We start from the raw sequence: 20,422 nt of genomic DNA on the forward strand, positions 1-20,422 counted from the left end.
TTAAGAATAATAAAAAAGTTTCTGTCTGTTTATTTTTTTAAGTTAGAATTTGATGTTGATTTTATAATAAAAAAGTTCTAATTTTTTAATTTTTTATATTAAAAATTTTATATATAATATCTAAAATTTATTATAATTTAATAATATTAAAAATTAAATTAAATAAAATTGAATTTTTTTTATTCGAATAGAATCATTTCAAATTAAAATCGTCAAAAAGAACCAGCCAATGGCCAAGGCCTAACCAGAACCAGTTTCATGTCTAGAAGGTAAAATGCACTAGTGCACGCATTAATATTAATTAATTCATAACAAGATAATGAAAAAAAAGAGGGGGTTTCTGTCTTCATCCTTAGCATAGAAGTAGCACAAATAATGTAGAGATTGATGACTAGTGCCCGCACATAGATAGCAGTTGCCACTGGCCTAACCATGCATGAGCATTTCCATCATTAAACCGATTCTTCAGTTCACAACTAATAGCTTTGATATCAGAGTGATCAATCAATCAATTCAATCTCGATCGAAGCTGGGGTTTTTTTACTGCAACTTGAAGAAGAAGAAGAGGAAGAATGGATTCTTACGGTTTTCATGACGGCAATATCTGTAATTTGCTGGAGAGCAGATGCTTCGATGCTCGCCATGTATTTTCTCTTACTCTTTTTCTTTTTAAGTATTCGTTGTCTATTTAGAATTTTTAAGTTTACCCTTTATATATATATATATATATATATTTTTTTTTTTTTGGTGGGGCGTGCTTGCTGTTAATAATGTTTAGGTTTTCAATTTCTGTTTCTGGTTGAGAATTGAGATTGAAATTTCGTATTGTTTAATTGGAAGTTAATGTTTGGGGTGGACTCACAAGTTACAAACTGTAACCGGATGTAAATGCAGTTTGGTGGTTGAAGCTTATCTGGTTATTTATCATTCAAGTGTTAAATAGCTTATCTGGTCATTGTTGTAGTTTTAATTGAGAAATAATAATAATTTTGCAGTTGTCCTTAAACTCCCATTTTGTTGATACCTGTGTTTTAAGTTATATAAACGAAAATTTAGAATGGGAAATTGAGGATTGGTGGCCAGAGAAATTGAAGTGTATAACCTTTTTTTGTATTAAAAAAATTTCTCAAAATTTTCTTTTTTTTACTTCTTAGAAATTAAGCAGGGAGGAAAGGGAAGGGGATGACATTTCTTTTTGGTAGTGAATTTATTTTCCTGATTTGCGCTTATTATTTTATGAAAATTATAGTTTTTTTTAATATAATTTTAAGGCAGTGAGTGCCTTAACATTGGTGCATGTAAGGATATGTTTGTTTTGGATTTACACTAAGAGAAATTCTTTGTTATTTATGTAGGACATCAATCACAGTTTGCAAATGCATTCATCATTGATACGAAGACTCTCCCTGGAAAAGGAATTGGAGGTTAGTCTAGATATGAATATTTAATGTTGGGTTACTGATAGCATGGTTCCTTTACATCTTTTTGTGTTCCCAAAATATATAGTAGATTCTAAAATGTTTGCTAAAGTGGATCAGGGTATCAGCTTCCAAGAGCTGGTTCATATATTATGTCAGTCTGTCAACTTGTACAAGTAGCAATATTGCCCTTGTGAAGAATGATGGTTTAAGTGTTTAACTCTTATTTGGTTGCTGAATTTTTTGGATAGCTTTAAAGCTATCTCCATAAATGTAGCATTTGTAACTTTTTAGACAACTATTTTCATTTCAGTAAAATTGTCATCTCAGTATTTTTCTCCCCCTATCTCTAACAGGGGCATCAGGGTTGTGTCAACACTATAGCTTGGAATTCTACAGGTTCACTCTTGATTTCTGGATCAGACGACTCTCAGGTATGACACTTCTAAAGTTCTCTAAGACCTTTTAGTGGATATGTGTCATGTGTCTTGTGTATTTTTAGTATATTGGAAATTGGGTCATCTAAGACCTCATGATTTTGATGGTTTGCATAAAGACTCTGGTATGTGGAAGTTAAATCTGCTTGTCTTTTTGGGCTGATGTATGTGTGTTCATTTTGTAGAACGTTGCTGAACTGGTCATTTTGGCCAATTTTAACTTTTAACCAAATACCAATATCTGGGACAGGGCTTGTACTCCTCAGTGAGACAGTTAATACCTGATTGATTGCTTTGCCCCTAATTTTCAACTAATTGCTGATGTAGAACAAACAAGAACTAGGAACAAATCCTTAGGGAAAAGATAGCTAATTCTCAATAATTTTATCAATCTCAATAATAATCATAATCCATAGCTAATAATATTAGAAACCCTAAATCCTATTTATAGAATTACGAATCTCAATCACATTAGGATTTTAAAATCCTAATTCAATCCGAATTAAGAAAAAGATAAACTACCTAATAAGAATAAAATTCCTAAATAATTAGAATACTTCCTAAATAAAATACTAAAACTAACAAAATTCTTAAATAATAAAAACTTTAAATTTTCTAATTTTACGATGAACATAACTCCTACATTCTATCTTTCTACATTGCATTATTCTCCACTGGTTGAAAAGAAAGCTCAACCTAAGTGCGGAAGGATTAGAAACTAAGCGAGGAGAACACACAATATTATCTCCTTGGACGGTAGCAACAAGATTAACTTGAAGAAGTTTGCGCTTTCGTTTGTATTATTGGAAACATCTGGATAGATAAAATCAATTGAAATAACAGTTGAAGGGCTCTTTAACTAGTAGGATCTTCAATTTTCACTGACTCCATGACTTGATTATTTTCAATCTCCATTGAAGTTTCCAAAACTTAATTGACTTGAATTTTATCAATTTCCGTCAATATCTCCATGTTTGGATTTTCTTCAATTTCAATTGGAGTCTTCATGGCTAGATTGGCTTCATCAACTTTTTGCTGTAAAATTGGCTTTGCAACATGTGAATGTTCAAGACTCAAATTTTCGTATTCTTTAATCTCAAACATTTCAAGCTTAGTTTCTTTAGGTTGCTTATTTGTTCCTCATTTTCATCTTCAAGCTACTCAAGTTCAAGTTGCTTGTTTTGCTCTTTATTTTCAAGAAGCTTTTTGGATTCAAACTGCCCTTGTTATTTCCTTGCGTTTTCGAGACTTCTTGTTTTTATATTTTGAATACTTTTTTATCATATCCAATTGCTCTTTCAATTGAAAAAAGATGTACTTCTTTTCATACTTCGATATCTTTAAGTTCTTTATCCTTAACTTTTTGATGAGTTTGTTGAATGTGATACTCATTCTTCCATTCTTCAAGCGCTTTCTCCCTATATTTGTATATCGTGTTGCTCATCAGATAAACCACAAGGAGCATAGCTAGGACCATCATATAAATCTATCAAATAACATTTTTCAACGAGTTTGTATTCCTTGAATTGTATTCCATAACTCATCCAATTGCTTTTCATTCTATAGTCCTTCGTTCTTAGTCCACAACATTCAATTGTAAAAAAACATACCGCACTAAAAAGAATTCAAATTTCAGACTTTGGATCCTTTTCTCTTAGATGCTTATTTGCAAATCAACTCTACAGAGTTGAGTTCTTTTCAACCAAGGGGGAATGATGCAAATTCGTCTCCTAATCCTAGGGATTTTAGGAGACCACAAACCTATTATAGGAAGAAATATAGATATAGGAATTTGTAGAGATTTGTGATTGTTAAAATTCTATCTTCCCACACTGCATTAACGACTGTGTTGAAAATGTACTGTTCTTGTACTAACTTCTGAATGGTTGGTAAAACTTTATATTTTCTACATTTTCATAATTGTTTTCTAGTTCTCTATGCAAGGAGAAAAAAAGAAAAGAGTTTTTTTTTTTGGGTGCGTGGTGGTTTTTTTTTTTTTTTTTGGTGGGTGGGGGGAGGATATGTTGAAGAAGGCAGATATGGTGTGATGATGGCTGTTAAGATTTGGCTGAGGATCAAGAAAACTGACTGGGGGAACCTTACATAAATCTTGATACTGAGTTTTCTAACATTGATGCACTGAATGCAGTGAGATTGACACTATTCTATTAAAGCTAGATATTCTAGTTTTCTCCTTTTTCTCTCACACACACATGCACACACCACATGCTCATGATTATGTGCATGTCCATATGCACAAGCAATCATATACTTGCAGTGAAATATATTTGATAATGTTTCAATTTTCTACAGATGAATATATGGAGCTATAATGGTCGAAAGCTTTTGCATTCTATAGATACTGGGCATTCCGCAAACATATTCTGTACAAAATTTGTCCCTGAAACTTCTGATGAGCTTGTGGTCTCTGGAGCTGGAGATGCAGGAGTAATGTTCTGATGTGTTGAAATTTACAAGTGGATGCTATCCGTATAAAGTTAAATGCAAACTTTGATTTTCTTCTTCTCCTCCACAGATTCGGTTGTTTAATTTGTCTCGCCTAAGCGGGAGAGGTCCAGACAATAATGCCTTTGCTCCCTCAGCGGTGTATCAATGTCACACTAGAAGAGTAAAAAAATTAGCTGTAAGATCTCATCAGATAGATGACTAAGAAAGGGGATTACTTTTATAGAGTAATATGAATGCAAGAAAAACAAATTCAGTTATTTTCTATTGTTTGATATGCTGACAAAGTAGATTTGTTTGTGTTAATATCTGACATTGGTTTGGAATAGGGGTAATGTGTCCCTTATAAGGATTTGGCACTCCTGCCCCATTGAGCTAGCTTTTGGGGCTAAGTTAGGCCTGACCCATTTTCTTAAGATGGTATCAGAGCATTCCCAACTAATATTTGAAACTTCTATAAGTGTTTCATGCTCTAGATATTTGATCCTAGGCATGAGGGGGGTGTCATATCCCACATTGGTTTGGGATAGGGATAATATGCCCTTTATAAGACCTTGGCACTGCTCCCTTCTTGAGCTTGCTTTTGGGGTGAGTGAGGCTGGGCCCATTTTCTTTGGAGTTTGCTTGCTTTTGCTTCCCATTAACATCCATCTGCTGCTTATTATGTTGCAGGTTGAAGTTGGAAATCCCAATGTGGTTTGGAGTGCAAGTGAAGATGGAACACTGAGACAGCATGACTTTCGGGAGGGTGCTTCTTGTCCACCAGCTGCATCTTCACCTCAAGAGTGTCGTAATGTTCTAGTGAGTTGAAATAAATGTAGAAATTCTCCATTGTCCATACTTAGAAATTGGTTTTCCAGCTGTATTAAGGCTGTGATAGTATCATATTTGATAAAGCTTTTCTGACTAGTTGAGGATCTTACAGTTGTATGATTACCTAACATGTTTGGGAAGCAAAGCTGTTGTTAGGTGTTGATTGTTTGTGCATGATTGTTACTTTTTGTTAAAATGGCCTTTCTCATTCTGTAATTACTGTGAGACGATGTCAAATTTCTGGATTTTTATTGTAGATTAGAAGGAAAAAAAATTGCATCTAGTGCTTTTCCTCTTAAGATACTCTAAATCTACATATACGGTGATGTGGATTGGGTTATGAGCTAAAATTCATTTGATATGCTTTTGTCAAGTTTTGCAAAAATGGCAAATAAAAGATTATATGTACATCTCCTTGGATCTCTTAGTATGTAGTTTCCATGTTCAACAAAAGATGCAGCTTACTGTGATTTGTCCCATCTTGATTTTTGAAGTTAATTTTTGTTATATTGCAACACCCAAAGTACCAAAGACTTCCTAGGTGGGTGATCTATCATTTGGCTGGATTGCCATGAGGCTGTTCTTTGAAACTGTGGGTGTAGTGCATATGGTCACATAGTTATAGAGGTTTACTTGACCTTAGGTAGATGCATCTCAAATATTATTATCAGTCCTTGCAGATTGGCAGTTTGGAGTTCTCTGCAATAATATTTATGAAGTGTGCTTAACTTCTGTTCCTTCTGCATTTATGATTTTGGGTACCCTGCTTAAATTTTTTGTATCCCTCATCAAGTATATAATTGTTTTTCTCATTTAGTACTTGATGGCAGCTTGACTTGCGTTGTGGGGCAAAGAAGTCATTAGCTGATCCCCCTAAACAGACCCTTGCTTTAAAATCTTGTGACATCAGTACCAGCAGGCCTCATCTGCTCCTAGTTGGTGGGAGGTGAGTCTGATGATCACATTGCAGATCTTTTTAACCTTTGTTAAACATCAGTATTTTGACTGATCTCTCATTCTTGAATGTTTGCAGTGATTCCTTTGCTCGTCTATATGATAGAAGGATGCTGCCCCCTCTGACCTCCTGTTGGAAAAGGATGCGACCACCTCCTTGTGTTAACTATTTCTGCCCAATGCATCTTTCTGAACGTGTGAGTTGTGAAATTAAATATTTAATTGCTACTTTGTTATTTCATTTTCTTGAAGTTCATAATTTTATTGTAAATTTGTAATTGTGTGTTCTATTGTATGGGCAACTAAAACAAAAAGAGAAGGGAAAGAAAAAGGACATGTTTTGGACATTGAATTTGTTGTTGGTTAGCATATTGAGATAAAATGGAATGGAATCATATTTATTTTCTAGAATCCTTGTAAAAGGCTTAGTCTTTTTTCCCCCTCCTTTTCCAGGGACGTTCAGGCTTGCACCTAACTCATGTGACATTTAGTCCTAGTGGAGATGAGGTTCTACTCAGTTACAGTGGAGAGCATGTATACCTCATGAATGTAAATCATGGTATGCTTCTTCACCTTGTGAGGTTGGCTGTGTTGCAATCATACATGTTGATTTTGATGGTCATGCCTTTTGTTTTTTTTACTTCTTAAAGTTGTTACTACTACTTGATCTTGGTGTTGTATACCCTTTGTAAATATTTAAATAATGTCTGCATCCCAGAGGATCAAACCGCATACAGTCTTCTGGTGTCACCTTTTAAGTTGGAGTGACAGTTTAATGTATGATCTACAATATTAATATACATGGAACCAAATGTGTGAGTTGAACTTTTCGTATCATATATTCTTATTTCTAGTTATTGGTTAGGTTGTATGGGCAATGTTGATGAGATGATTTGATAAATTGTTCTTATGATTTACAGCTGGAGGGGATGCTATGCAATATGCTTCAGGAGATGCTTCAAAACTAATGACCTTCAATCCTATTCTCAATGGGCTAGAATTGCTTTACAAAAGCAGTCTTTGTTCCAAAAGCAATGTTGCTGCCATGGTATACTTATTTATTTGTTTATTTATTCCTCGTAAATGGGTCATGATGGTATCAATTAGCCTGCCACTGTTTCTTTGTTTTTATATGTGCTAGCCTAATACAGCTGTTATAGCTTGAGAAGTGTAGGAAGTTGGCTAAAATTGCAGAAAAATGCTTAGGGGAGGGTTCAAATTATTACGATGGAATTGAGGCATGCAATGAAGTTTTGGATCTGCATGGTTGTGATATTGGTCCTGCAATTAGGCATGACTGTCTCTGCACACGTGCAGCCTTGTTGCTCAAGGTTTCTTGAAAATTTTTATTTCGATACATGGTTTCTATTTATTTTATTTAATATGCACTTCTGTTAATGTCTTATTTATTTCTTATTTACTTTTTACCCATTATTTTCAGAGGAAGTGGAAAAATGATGTTCAGATGGCAATAAGAGATTGCTATTCTGCTTATAGAATAGACGGCTCTTCCTTTAGAGCCCTTTATTATATGTCTGAAGCTTTGTCAGAGGTAATCCCATGGTTTAAATCACAATCTTGTGTTACCAAATATGCAAGTTTTGCTAACAATTATCCAGGCAAATGGCACTAGTAAACCGGGATCTCTGCTGTCATCTAATGCTCTTCAGTAGCTCTGTCACATTAAATTGCTACAGTTTTTTTCCCCATCCTTTTTAGTCTACCTAGTCCTTGAGTCTTTGATCGTTTTCCTGTTAACATTGTGGTATGATTTGATTAAAATTCTGGTAGTGTTGGGAGCCTAAAAACAACATTTTTCTAAGATTTATATTCTTTATTTTTTTCCTGACATTTTTTTATTCTGGATGCCCATGGGTTTTTTTGGGGGGATGTGCTTGAATTATGCATGGACAATGTAGTTTCTGGTGTTTCATTGGGCCATTAGGAGTCCATCCATCCTTTCTTTTCCAGCATGATGATATGAAGATGATATGGCATCTGTTTATGCAGTGTGTATTAGGTACATGCACCTGGTTAACATAGGACTCTGATGCAAATATCATCCTTGACAGTGATGGATCTAGAATTTTTTTTTGGGGAGTTGAATGTATAAAAAAAAATATGCATATCAAAAGGAAAGTTTTCAAATTGATTTTCAAGTATTAAGAGTTCGACACCTGAATATTTAGTAGGATAAAATTGAGCCAAGCTAACCAACCCTTTCATGTGAAAAGAAGAGAAGGAACTACTAGATTCAAGCAAGTCATACAAATAAGCAATTTATTTAAATGTTTACTAAAAAGAGGGTTCAATAATAAAATTTATGAGGTGTCAATATATATTTACTTTTTAATAAAAATCATTTTTGAAGGTGTATGTGCCACTGATCATTGAACTAACCTAATCAGTTTATTTTTGGTCCATCATTAGTATTAGTTCCTTAATATTAGCTTCTTGCAGTTGGGAAAATATAAAGAAGCTCTAGAGTTTGCTGTTGCTGCTCAACCTGTGGCCCCATCCAATACTGAAATTGCAGAATGGGGAGAGAATCTGAAGAAGAATCTTGCAGCAGGTATGTGGGTTGCAATGTCTTGTGCCTTTCATTTTGTTTCTGCCCTGCCCCCTCCTTGGTTGAACTGTCCCATTTATCAACTGATAACGTGATCCATTTATTGTACTGAATTATTATGTTGTTTGGAACAATGTTCGTCTAGTATTAAAATGAACCTCAGTGTTTTACTGCAAAAGGTATATATTTTACTTCTGGTTTTTTATATGTGCATCTAATTGTATATTTGCATGACTAGCTGAAGCTGAAAAAACTAAAAAGGCAAATGATGGGGCATTGAGGTCTGAATTTCGAAGTGGAAGAGCATTGTCCTTAAGTGAGATACTTTATCGCTTAGAAGCTAACAGTGATGTTTCACATGATGGTCCAAGGTCTGAAAGAGAAGATTCTGACTATGATGAGGAATTGGGGTTGGACTTTGAAACATCAATATCAGGTGATGATGGACGTGATATTGAACCCAATACTCTTCATGGAAGTTTAAATTTGAGGATTCATCGAAGAGGTGATTCAACTCGAGAATCAAGTTGTGCAAATGGCTCCTGCAGATCACCTTCATCTTCACAAAATGACCGGCGGAATTATCAGGTTATATTCAGATCTTATAGAGGTCTTGTTGGCTGTTTCTTATCGTTCATCAAAATGGAATCACTCTTTTTGTAATTTTGGACTTGCACCAAATCGTGTTCCTCTTTCGGTAAGATCATGATTTACTTGCTCTAGTCTGTACTGATTAGTCGTTGGCCTCTTGAGATTGTCCTGTTTCTTAGTAACTAATCTGCCAGTAATAATGTGAAGCAACAAGAAATACCTATCTATTGTAAGACCAAGGAAAAAAAATGAAGGAAAACAAAATACTAAAACTTAATATCAGTGAGAGGGAGAATTTAGCATATATTAGACAGCATTTGTTCTCTTCAAGTCTCTTTACGTTCCTTTGGCCCCTGATCATAGTCTAGAACTTTTTCTCCCCCTTCATTACATATGCAGAGGTGTGAATTAAGTTTTGGATTGTTCTACTTTTTGGTTGATAATCATGTAGTAATTCTTACTTTTGCTCTTGCAAATTAACTAATGGTTATACATCTGCAGCCAGAGACAGTTATTGATATGAAGCAGAGATTTGTTGGCCATTGTAATGTTGGAACTGACATAAAACAGGCCAGTTTTCTGGGCCAGAGAGGTAATTTATGTGTACAAACCATGCACACTGATAAACAGACATGTGTGCTTACACATACACTCGCACACATTGATATTCTATGCATTCTTGATGCAATGATGCAAAATAGTGTTTGGTCACTGTTACATAGCAGAGTTTCCAAGACCCGAACGTGCAGAATAGGAATACAGAGAAGAGAAGAACAACAGAGGAAGGATATCAAGAAAGAAGGAAAGAGGGAGGGAGAGAGAAAGAAGTAGAGAGAGAAAGAGAAATAGAGAGAGAAGTGCTTTATATCATTCGATTCTCGGCTGACCTTCATTAGTTACAATGCTCCCTATTTATAATATTTTACTTATATATATTATCATAGCTCCTATTCTCTTCATTATAATAACAGTCACTTATAGTCGCAACATGAGAAAGCCTGAGCTGGTCATATTCTGAAGTGCATTGTCACGACCTAACTTATGGGCCGGACCGGTATTGGGACCTCGGCTAGCCTAAAGCCCCCGAGGCCCATAGTGTAAGCTTAACTATTTCTTAACCCAATCTTAAGGCTCATTTTAAGCCCAATTTCAAGAATTCAACTGGACAGAGTCCGGCCATAACTTAAACCCTACAACGGGGAGTTTTTGACTTGCAGGACCTGTAAGCACAATATATAACAATTTGGGGAGTTCAGCTTACCCTCCACATACTCATAATGTCATAAAATCAAATGGGAGCTTAGCTTTCTCATCCAATCCAATCATACATGCATCAAATAAATTACAAATCCAACACAACACTATGTTACAGACCCAATTCAAATAAAATATTTCTAATACATGTGGAGTTCTAGAATTTAATAAAGTTATACAAAACACAACAGATATTACTAAATGACCTGCGAAGGAGAGAGGCAGCTTAAAACTCAACAAGAAATCTTTTGTATCCTGGAAAAATAAGGTGAATAGGAGTGAGCGTTCGACTCAGAGAGTAAAATACCAATTTTAAGCACAATTTCTATAGCTATCTAAAGCTAATGCATCCTTAAAGGTGGAATGCAACACCTTCATAATTTTCATACAAATCACATCATAATAGCAAAAAGGTAATTTGGAGTACTCACGCACTCATATAATATTCAAGCAGTACATATATGGGAGCTGATTCCCTATATAGCTTTCTTAATCCAACCTCTGTTAGCGAGTATATCTTAAGCCAGACTTTTGCTTAATAGACCAAATGCGGAGGCCAGCGAGATCATCTCGAGCCGTGCCTACCCAGACTTATCCATAAAAGGATCGCGTCCCAGCAAGTCAAGCTCCAGCAGCGTCTACCCGTCTTGTCCATATCCAATACGACACACCACGTGCACGCCAACACGCACACTGCTCCAAATTACCATAAAACAACATTCATAGCATGTCATCAATTAATAATGCAATATAAAACGTGTCTAGTGTTTAAATATATGGATATATATTTATAAGTGATGCATGGGCATGCCTGAACATATAATAATATTGAAATTATAATTAAAATTAATATTTTACTCATAGACGTGAACCAAGGTCACTGCGGTGGTTGGGCGGAGGGGGAAGACTTTCCCGGCTCACCTGACAATTACATTATAATTATTTAATAAAATTGACTCAATACAAGTTTAAAAGAACCAATGACACCATAAGTTGTGTTGAAAATCCTGCAGAGTTTTTCCTATGTCTAGGACCTACCCAACCTGCAAAAGGACTCAAAATACACTTCTATATCCACGAGTCTCACTACCACAACTTAATCACATCACATGGCCCCTCCTGGGCTCATCCAAACAATCAACAACCACAATTTGAAAAATTACCATTTAGTCCCTAAAACTAACCCTTTTGCAAAAACTATCCAAATGAGCTCTAAAATTTTGCCCCGCGGTCTTTAGCAATATTACTAAGCTAATACAAAAGGAATTATAATTTTCTAACTTCCCACGAATATTTTATGGATTTTTAATCTAAACTTGAAACTAAATAATTAAAGAAACTTAGGGTTCGGGCTTATCTACGCCAATTCGGATATTGGAAACGTATCCGGGACGTCTGAAAACGGTGAGGTAGCCTGTAATCTTGATCTGGTTCTGAAGTAGCTTCGGCCGCTCGGCTGTCCGGTCGGGAAATGTAGACCCATTCAACAGTCGAATTTCCGAGAATCGAGTGTACCTATGCGAAGCCCATAACATAGGGGTTAAACTAAAATATTTATATTTACATATAAAATAATTATTTGAAAACTAGGGGTGTTACATTCTCCCTCCTTACAGACGTCATCGAATTTTATATAAGGCAGAATAAAATTACAGGATTACATATTGAACAAGTACGGGTACTTGCTGTGCATATTCCGCTCTAACTCCCAAGCTCATTCTTCCACTAACTGGCTCCTCCATAAAACTTTAACCATAGAGATCTGTTTTGAACTTAGTTGCCTCATCTGATAGTCCACTATAGTTACAGGCTGCTCCTAGAAGGTCAGGTTCTCATTCAACTCTACTACATCTGGTTGCAGCACATGTGAAGGGTCAGAAACATACTTCTTCAGCACAGATATGTGAATTGCTGGGTAGACATGAGAAAGGCTTGGTGGTAACTCCAATTGGTCGGCAAATGTTCTGACTCTATCAATGACCTCAAAAGGTCCTATGTATCTAGGTGGCAGCTTGCCTTCCTTCCCAAACCTCATGACTCATTTCATTAGGGAGACCTTTAGGAATACATAATCACCCATTGCAAACTCTACATCCTTTCGCCTAGGATCTGCATAGCACTTTTGCCTGCTGTAGGATCCTAGCTATCATGGTTATTTTGCAACGAAACTCATTCCTCAAACCATTCCTTAATCTTTTTCTGACATCTTCAGTACTCACTATACCTCCACTGTGTTTGACTTGATATCTCATGACTTCTATCAGCTTTGATGCTTACCTCTTCTTCATTGTGCCCTAACGTATCTCTTAGTGACTTCAGTCCCCATACCTCTGTTTCAACAATCTCTACTTCCTACAGACATGACTTATGTTCCTTATCCTATAGTATCCTATGAGATGTTTTCCTGTAGCACCTATCATAGGTATCTTGTTCGACATCTTTACTTGTCCTATGGCCCCATTGGTCAACACCTATGCATCTTCTCATTCCGATGATACTTTGAATTCCCAATTTACTTGTGTCATTACTAAGGTCCTCAAATCAACCCTTGTCCATCTTATGTAATTAGTTATATAGAGCTCTATCCAAGTGTTGAGCGTTCATATTCTATCAAAGTGGGTTGGGCCTCTTCTCTAACCTAACAAAAGTCTACGTATTCCTAAGCCATCGAGTCAAAACAACTTATCATATCTTAATCATTTCTGAAAAGAGAGTTATTTTCTTTCTGCTTGAAATTTCTTATTAACGTGCTTCCTGACACATTGGTACTTAAATCGAGGCTCCATTATTCCTTTATCTTACCATTTCACCATAATTTGTTTTAAACATCTCTTAGTGTGTCCCTAACGTACTTATTCCTTCTTATCCTCATCATTGTAACCAACTCTATTGAGCTTTTCACCTATCTTTTGGATCTTATCCACTTTTTTTTTTTTTTTTTTTTCTGCTAGTGTTGATATCTTTTCAATTTATTGTACTTATTCTTTGACCTTTGTCCTCTCTCACCCTTATGCCTTTCCTTTAAGGATATCCATCCCAACATCTATTTTGACTTTTGTCGACACCATATTTTGGCCGATCCCCGGAATCAATAAACCTTGAAACCGATCCCCAGAATTAATAAACTTTGAAACCGATCCCCAGCACTAAATTTTCTTTTGCCAGCCAACTACATTTCCAACCTCTCTTTGCCATATTACCGATCTCTCTTCACAGAGAATTGAGTCAACGCTAAGCCTTACCGGACTCTCAATCATTCACCGATCTCTCAAGCCAATTGTCAAATATCCTGACCAGTTAACTACATTCCCGATCACTCTTGTCAGACGAAATTGAACTAACACTAGAACCTTGCCGCCAATATTTATGATCGACCCCTCTTTTAAAAAGTTTAGGAATAATCAAGCTAAGGTTCTAATCCGGTTTAATGAAGATCCCGATCTTAGATATTCAAGCCAAATTTTCAATTAAGTTCTGTTTAACGTTGGTTCTTTACCAATCTCATGCATATTGTGTTTTCCGATCTCTCACACTTAGGATAATAATCGCTTCCAGTTATTTCAATATACTCAGACAAACAAGGGTTTAGAAATTTTCCGATCACAACCATTCATCGAACAAAAGGGCATTCTATTTCATTTCATTGCAAAATTTGTACAAGTTATTCGGCTGGGGGATCATCCCCAGCCTGATCTACATTTTGCTCATCCTTTCCTTCCTCTTCACTATCCTCACCCTTGCCCCCGGGAGCCAGGTCGGCCATCCAAGAGAAATCCTCGAGTTCGCCAAGAGGTCCTTGTGAGCATTCACATAGGCACCAGCTATCCACCATTTCTTCGTTTTCGCCTTAAGCTCCTCGATAAGTTGGGCGACCGAGAAGGCGCTGGACTTCGAGCACGATCCTTCATAGAACTTCGCCCCTCAACTTGAGATATGTAATACGAGCGGATGCGAGTTGGGATCGGAGGAAGCCATTTCTGATTCTTCTTCTCGACCTCCTTGTCCAGCGATGAGCCTTTTCCGAACTATGGTGTTCAGCACTCCGCTCATGGAGCGAGTCAAGATATCGATCCTCCCGGCGGATGGAAGACCCCAAGACTTTGGCAATTCTCCCGAACAATCCGGTTATTCTTACTCGATCAACGTTTGAGCGCCACGAGAAGAGGATCTCAGAAGATTGAGAAGGACCCTACGTGCTTGGAGCAATCGAGGGGTGGAGCCGCTCTTCTGTTGAGGAGGAGATCGGTTCATGGCCGGAGTTGAAGCATTAACGCTTCATCTCCTTTACTTAGATTTCTCTTTCTTTCTTCCGCTTCCTAGAACCCTCATCACCCGCCATACCGCACAAAGAAGAGTGAGATCGCTAAGGTCCCGAGATCCGAGATGTAGAAAATACCCGAGGTCGAGAGCGGAAGTTCGCGATCTTGGCGGTGATGGTCCAATGGTGATCTAAACAGAATACTTTTGAGTGGCAGCCTGATTCTTGAGATCCATCACTATTAAGCTTTCCTCCTCGCGTGGCGGCGCCCCCGTGCCACGGGCACGGAAGTCCTCAAAGTCGGATTTTTGCTAATGAAGAAGCGGTTCTTCCAATTTTTAAGGGAGGAGGATCGGTGAAGAGAAAGAACAACACCTTAGCCGGTTCCGATTCCTTAGCTCGGCATAGACCTCGGAAGGCTACTAAGATCCGCCACGAGTTAGGATGAACTTGAGCAATGCACACCGGTGAAGTTTTAGGACCTCCTTGAAGAAGTCATCTAGAGGGAACCAAGATCGGCCTTTCTCGTATACCATAATCATTCTCTTCAAAGAAGTGATCGGATAAGTTCGAATATTGTACTCTGGCTAAACGATTGTAGATCGGACTCTTGTAAGATCGATGGCAGCTCGTCCATAGGAGATTCTCCGTGCCTTGATGGTCAGAGGCCCTAGGAGGTTGACCACCTCTTCTTGAATGGAAGGAGGACTCGCCGCTCTTTGACCGCTCATTTTCAAAGAAAACAAAGAACTTAAACTAAAAGAAGATCAAAGCCAAGAACTTGAGCAAACGAGAGAACTTTGAGGTTGTGAGCGAGAGATTGAAAATGACATACAGGAGCAAATGGCTAACCCCTCACCCCTATTTATACTTGTCCGAGCATTTAATGCTCACGAGGTTCTAGGCAACGCATCGATTGGTGGGACTCGCCAGCTGTTCTGACACTTCTCTCAAATATTCCAAAATTCCATAAAGAGATCGGTTAATTATAGAGCGGTAGATCCAGGTGTTTCGAATTACAGATCGGATAATCATATTAGAGCCCGGAAAATAATTAATAAGATAATAATTAGCAAAATAAAATCTTTATTTCCAAAAGATCGGATTACATCATTTGGGCGATCTCAAGAGATCGGAGTACATTTCCAAAAATCAAATTACATCATTTGGGCGATCTCAAGATCGGATTACACCTGATTACATCAAAAGGCCGACCTCTAAAGATCAGCGGAACATCCTATCTAAAGAAGCCCATGTCAATAGCCAACATTGTGATTGATCCACAGGGTGTCGCCGATCGGAGCTTAAAACACCCAATGTGGAGAAAAACACCCAATTTGATGAGAAGCCGAATAAGCGACTCGAGATTCAATTGATCCCTCACTATCATCGACAAGGTTATGCGATCAAAATTTCGATCGAGAGTAAGGAAGTCCATCGGAAAGGATCAAAGCCAAAACTTGGAAGTAAGAAGGAAGAGAGGAAATGGGATGAAGAAGTCTCTTGTATATATAGGGAAAATGGGCATTTATTATCGAAATCGAGGAAATTAATGCTTTGAGATTAAGGGATCGAATAATAGAGATCGGAGGATGGGAGATCGGCATGAGAGATCGGAATAGGAGCGTGTCAAGAAGATCGAGAAAGGAGGGATCGGAAGACAAAGAGAATAAGACAAATCCCAAATAACGAGGTAGTTAAAGCGTAGATCTCCACCGCACGCCTAAGAATCTCTCGCAATGTTGGTATGTCATGACATCCCAATCCCCACCGTTGATCGGTAAGGACAAACCGGAACCCTTGGATCAAGAGAGAAGACGACAATACTTTCGCTCTTAGCCTCGATCGCTCGGACAAGAGGATTTGAGACCGTCGATTGAAAGAAGAAAAGGACAAATATTCGAAGAATAATCTTTCTCTTTAATTCTCAAGCATCCGATCATGTCCTTCAAATCTTGACCCTCCATCGCTCTCAAAATAAATCGACCCTTCATGGGGAGCACGATTCCTATAAATACCGCATGAAACGGGCAAAAAGAGAGGTAGTTATTATAGCGGAAGAACTCTGAAACTTGATTCAGTTTGTTACTCTGCTACTTTGAAGTTTTGATTAGAAAGACTTTTGAAACTAGTTTTCTGAAGTGTTTTCTTGAAAAGGATTCTGGAACTCTACATTTTTGTTCATTATCTGGTCACACTCTCACTTTCAGCCCTTTATCATCTCAGTCTTCATTCCCATTATCCAAGCTCAACTTCATTTCACTCGGTTTTTATCTTAATTTAATTGCATTTTAGCTAAGCACCCTCAAGCTAATGTCTTATTACTATTTGTCACCGTGGTCATTTCAATAGATTTAGCTCGAGCTCATATTGCCGTTTTGTTAAGTGTTTACGTTTACTTTTCGCATTTTCTTTGCCTTTTTATGCATGTGATTTTCTCCAAATTCATTTAGTGCCAAAGAACCTTAAAGAATGTTACTCTCGAGTTTATTTCTTTAGCGATCAGTCCATCATTTCATTAACCTTCGTCATTTCTGAATGCAAGTTTTCTATCTCCTAGTAACGTGTAAGGGGTTGGGTAAAATGTAGGTAAAGGGTCTCTTTTAAGAGAGAGAAAATAGCCACAATATCAAGATGCCATAAAGTGGAATAAAACCAAAGTAAACAAAACAGAATAGATCGGACATTAATAGGTACTGGTAAAGTGACCTTAGGGGAAGTCAGCAAAATTCAGTCCAGCTTCTCTTATTTAGTCACAAAATATCAATTAGTTAAAAGAAGCCTTATCAATCCTTAGCTTTAGGACCTTATGACATGTAGCTGAAATTAAAATTCGGGAAATCGGAAAGATCCCATTCAGGTTCCTGTTAATTTAAAAGAGATCGGAAGAGAGTTCTTATCCGGTCTCAAATCGAAATTTTAAATAAATACTTAATAGAGATCGGAGGAGAGTTCTTATCCGGTCTCAAATCAAAATTTTAAATAAATACTTAATAGAGATCGGAGGAGAGTTCTTATCCGGTCTCAAATCAAAATTTTAATAAATATTTAATAGAGATCGGAAGAGAGTCCTTATCCGGTCTCAACTCAAAATTTTAATAAGCATTAAATAGAGATCGGAGGAGAGTTCTTATCCGGTCTCAACTCAAAATTTTTAATGATTTAATAGAGATCGGAGGAGAGTTCTTATCCGATCTCAACTCAAAATTTTAATAAATATTAAAGAGTTCGGAGAAGAGTTCTTATACAACTCTTAAATTAAATTTTAATAAAATAGTTCTTTTAGATAAGATTAACCTGCAACAGTAACTCACTAAGGTTGTCTCATTTACTTATGTATCTGGGTGATCCAAATTTAGTGAAAAATCAAATGCTCCTTTAGTCAAAAGGATTAACATGTCCATTCAAGCCCTTCTAACTAATGCAAAGTTAAATCTACTTACCCTTATTAAGGGACGAGGTGGGGTGCCTAACACCTTCCCCACCGGACCCCGGACCTCAACCTAGAATCTCTGTTTTGAAGTGGTTTTATTTCAATTTATCTTCACAAATGGTTTTCTTTAGTTACCCTCAAAACTAAGGTGGCGACTCCTCACTCTTTCCCACTTCGGTGAGTGATCGTCCAGGCGACCGCAAAATCCCTTGCGACAACTTTCTTTTTATCTTTTAGTTCTATCTTGATTACTAGTTCCATTACTTCTGGGATTCTAACCTTACGATTGGCTCCTATCAATACATCTTTCACATTATGTAACACTTGTAATTGACCCTAGAAAATTCTTTTTGTCTCCTTTCCAAACTTAACCATTAGAACATTATCATTCCCTACTACCCTTTATAGGAAATTGCTCATCATAGTTAGATAGGAGCCCTTGAAACTATAAGTTGCAGCTGAACTAACATGGCTGTGGAAAATGTGTGTTGGGCTATAATTTCGGTTAAGATACTTTACGTGTTCATTCTCCTTAATACAACCACACATACTGCCCATGACTCTCCAGACTTCAACCTTAAAGTTACCCATCAGCAACAATTTCATCTACTAAAACTTATTCACAACTAGCTCTTCCTTTAGCTTATAGTTCAGAAGGGTTGCGAGCCCTGGTGACTAACTCGACTTAATTCCGGTCACTACTCTGATCGTCCTTTCATACATAACACTAGATACACGCTTACCGTCATTTTCTTTTTAAGAAGAATGTGTACAGACTGGTGTCTATCAAATTCTTAAATACTAGGTCATCACAACATTATTTCCCTTGCTTATGTAGACTTCTAGAGCCAAAGGTACGATCTAAACTTGAAGAGAAAGAGAAATCTCCTCCTACTGACATCAACACACCATTCATGTCTCTTAGTCTTCTCCCTAAAATTTCATTATCTCTATATAAGATATCAACTACAGCAATCCTTCTATTGTACCACCGATTTTCTTAATATGTCATCTTAAGATTTTCTATCTCCACTTGTACTCCATTTCTATCTTTTTATGACAACTTTAACTCTTTTGCATCCCTATATTTTACTGTATTCAAGAAGATACCTCTTACTAATAAACTCTTCCAAAATGGATTTCAATCATGCTTACTGTCATAACTCTTATCCTTGTACTTCTCAATGACTTGTGACTGTCACTTATACATATCTCTTTCTGCTCTATCTCCTTCTGTCGTTCTGTCACTCATTTTCATTCATGTTTCCTTATAAAGTGACCCTATTGGTCATACTAAAAATGCTTACCTAATCCTTGATCGCAGGCCCTATAATTGCTATCTCAACACCTCTACTCAGGTCCTGAGTCTATGTGCCATTTTCCACCATCTTTTTTGTTCGTCATGCCTATTTGAACCATTAGGTTTACTTTTATTTAACTTACTACTTATTAAATCACTCCTTTTCTTGATAGGACAGTTCAAGACACCATTGCACATCCTATAAATTTCACTTGCTCTGGTTGCATTCCTTAACTAACTTTCCTCATTCTGTTAGAAGTCTAAATGGACTTATCCCATTGCTACCTACTCCATCTTGGAAACAGGAATAGACAGAGTTTGATCCATATCCTGCAACTTTGAACCCTATGTTTTGGCTCCTGACACTGCCTGAACCATGACCTACTCTAAGTCCTACACTTTTGGATTTTATATCTTGACAGCTATCCTCACTCATGTATCCTCGTTCTAGATTTTCTAATATTGCTTTTTAGTTCATCCTATTTACCTTGCTCAGGATGGCGCTTTATATACTTTATATCACACTTTAATCTTCCTGATCTTGTCCTATTTTTTGCTATTCAGTTTGCTCTTTAATTCATCTCTTTTATCTTACGCACAGTAGAACTTGACTATTTTATTCTTTAGTGCTACTCTCTTTCTTGATCTGACTATCATGTCGGGAACTTGTGTCCCTTCACTGTCTCTATCAAGTTATCAACACATTGATGTTACTCAAAATTGGTGTTCTAACTACTCTGACTGGTACTTCCACTTTCATTCGAATTTCTCTCATGTTGCATATAAAACCAACTATCCAAATTTTCATTTCTATATTTCCTTTTATCTACTGATATTTTATGAATTATTTTTACTGACTTGCAGTTATTGTCCTTTCCTCTGTTTAACTCTAAACTACTCTCTAATACCTGAAGGAGGGAATCTACAGG

The 20,422-nt window shown here is 36.9% G+C and overlaps 1 protein-coding gene across 5 annotated transcripts in view; it reads left to right on the plus strand.

Annotated features, from left to right (window-relative positions):
* The first annotated feature begins 263 nt into the window (after positions 1 to 263).
* LOC110667862 (protein ALTERED SEED GERMINATION 2) overlaps positions 264 to 20,422 on the plus strand; it is a 29,740-nt gene continuing 9,581 nt past the window's right edge. For 4 of the 5 annotated variants that reach the window (XM_058130994.1, XM_058130995.1, XM_058130996.1 and 1 more), the window contains exons 1-15: positions 264 to 644; positions 1,356 to 1,424; positions 1,775 to 1,852; positions 4,169 to 4,303; positions 4,392 to 4,499; positions 4,994 to 5,122; positions 5,965 to 6,080; positions 6,168 to 6,285; positions 6,542 to 6,647; positions 7,009 to 7,136; positions 7,249 to 7,419; positions 7,530 to 7,640; positions 8,549 to 8,660; positions 8,896 to 9,245; positions 9,750 to 9,840. In XM_058130994.1, the coding sequence (XP_057986977.1) occupies positions 573 to 644; positions 1,356 to 1,424; positions 1,775 to 1,852; positions 4,169 to 4,303; positions 4,392 to 4,499; positions 4,994 to 5,122; positions 5,965 to 6,080; positions 6,168 to 6,285; positions 6,542 to 6,647; positions 7,009 to 7,136; positions 7,249 to 7,419; positions 7,530 to 7,640; positions 8,549 to 8,660; positions 8,896 to 9,245; positions 9,750 to 9,840 (1,894 nt within the window). In that variant the 5' untranslated portion in view covers positions 264 to 572. The remainder of the gene's footprint in view (positions 645 to 1,355; positions 1,425 to 1,774; positions 1,853 to 4,168; positions 4,304 to 4,391; positions 4,500 to 4,993; positions 5,123 to 5,964; positions 6,081 to 6,167; positions 6,286 to 6,541; positions 6,648 to 7,008; positions 7,137 to 7,248; positions 7,420 to 7,529; positions 7,641 to 8,548; positions 8,661 to 8,895; positions 9,246 to 9,749; positions 9,841 to 20,422) is intronic. The other variant, XM_058130998.1, reaches the window with a different exon arrangement.

This window comes from Hevea brasiliensis, chromosome 12 (assembly GCF_030052815.1).
Source record: "Hevea brasiliensis isolate MT/VB/25A 57/8 chromosome 12, ASM3005281v1, whole genome shotgun sequence".
Classification (NCBI taxonomy): Eukaryota; Viridiplantae; Streptophyta; class Magnoliopsida; order Malpighiales; family Euphorbiaceae; genus Hevea; species Hevea brasiliensis.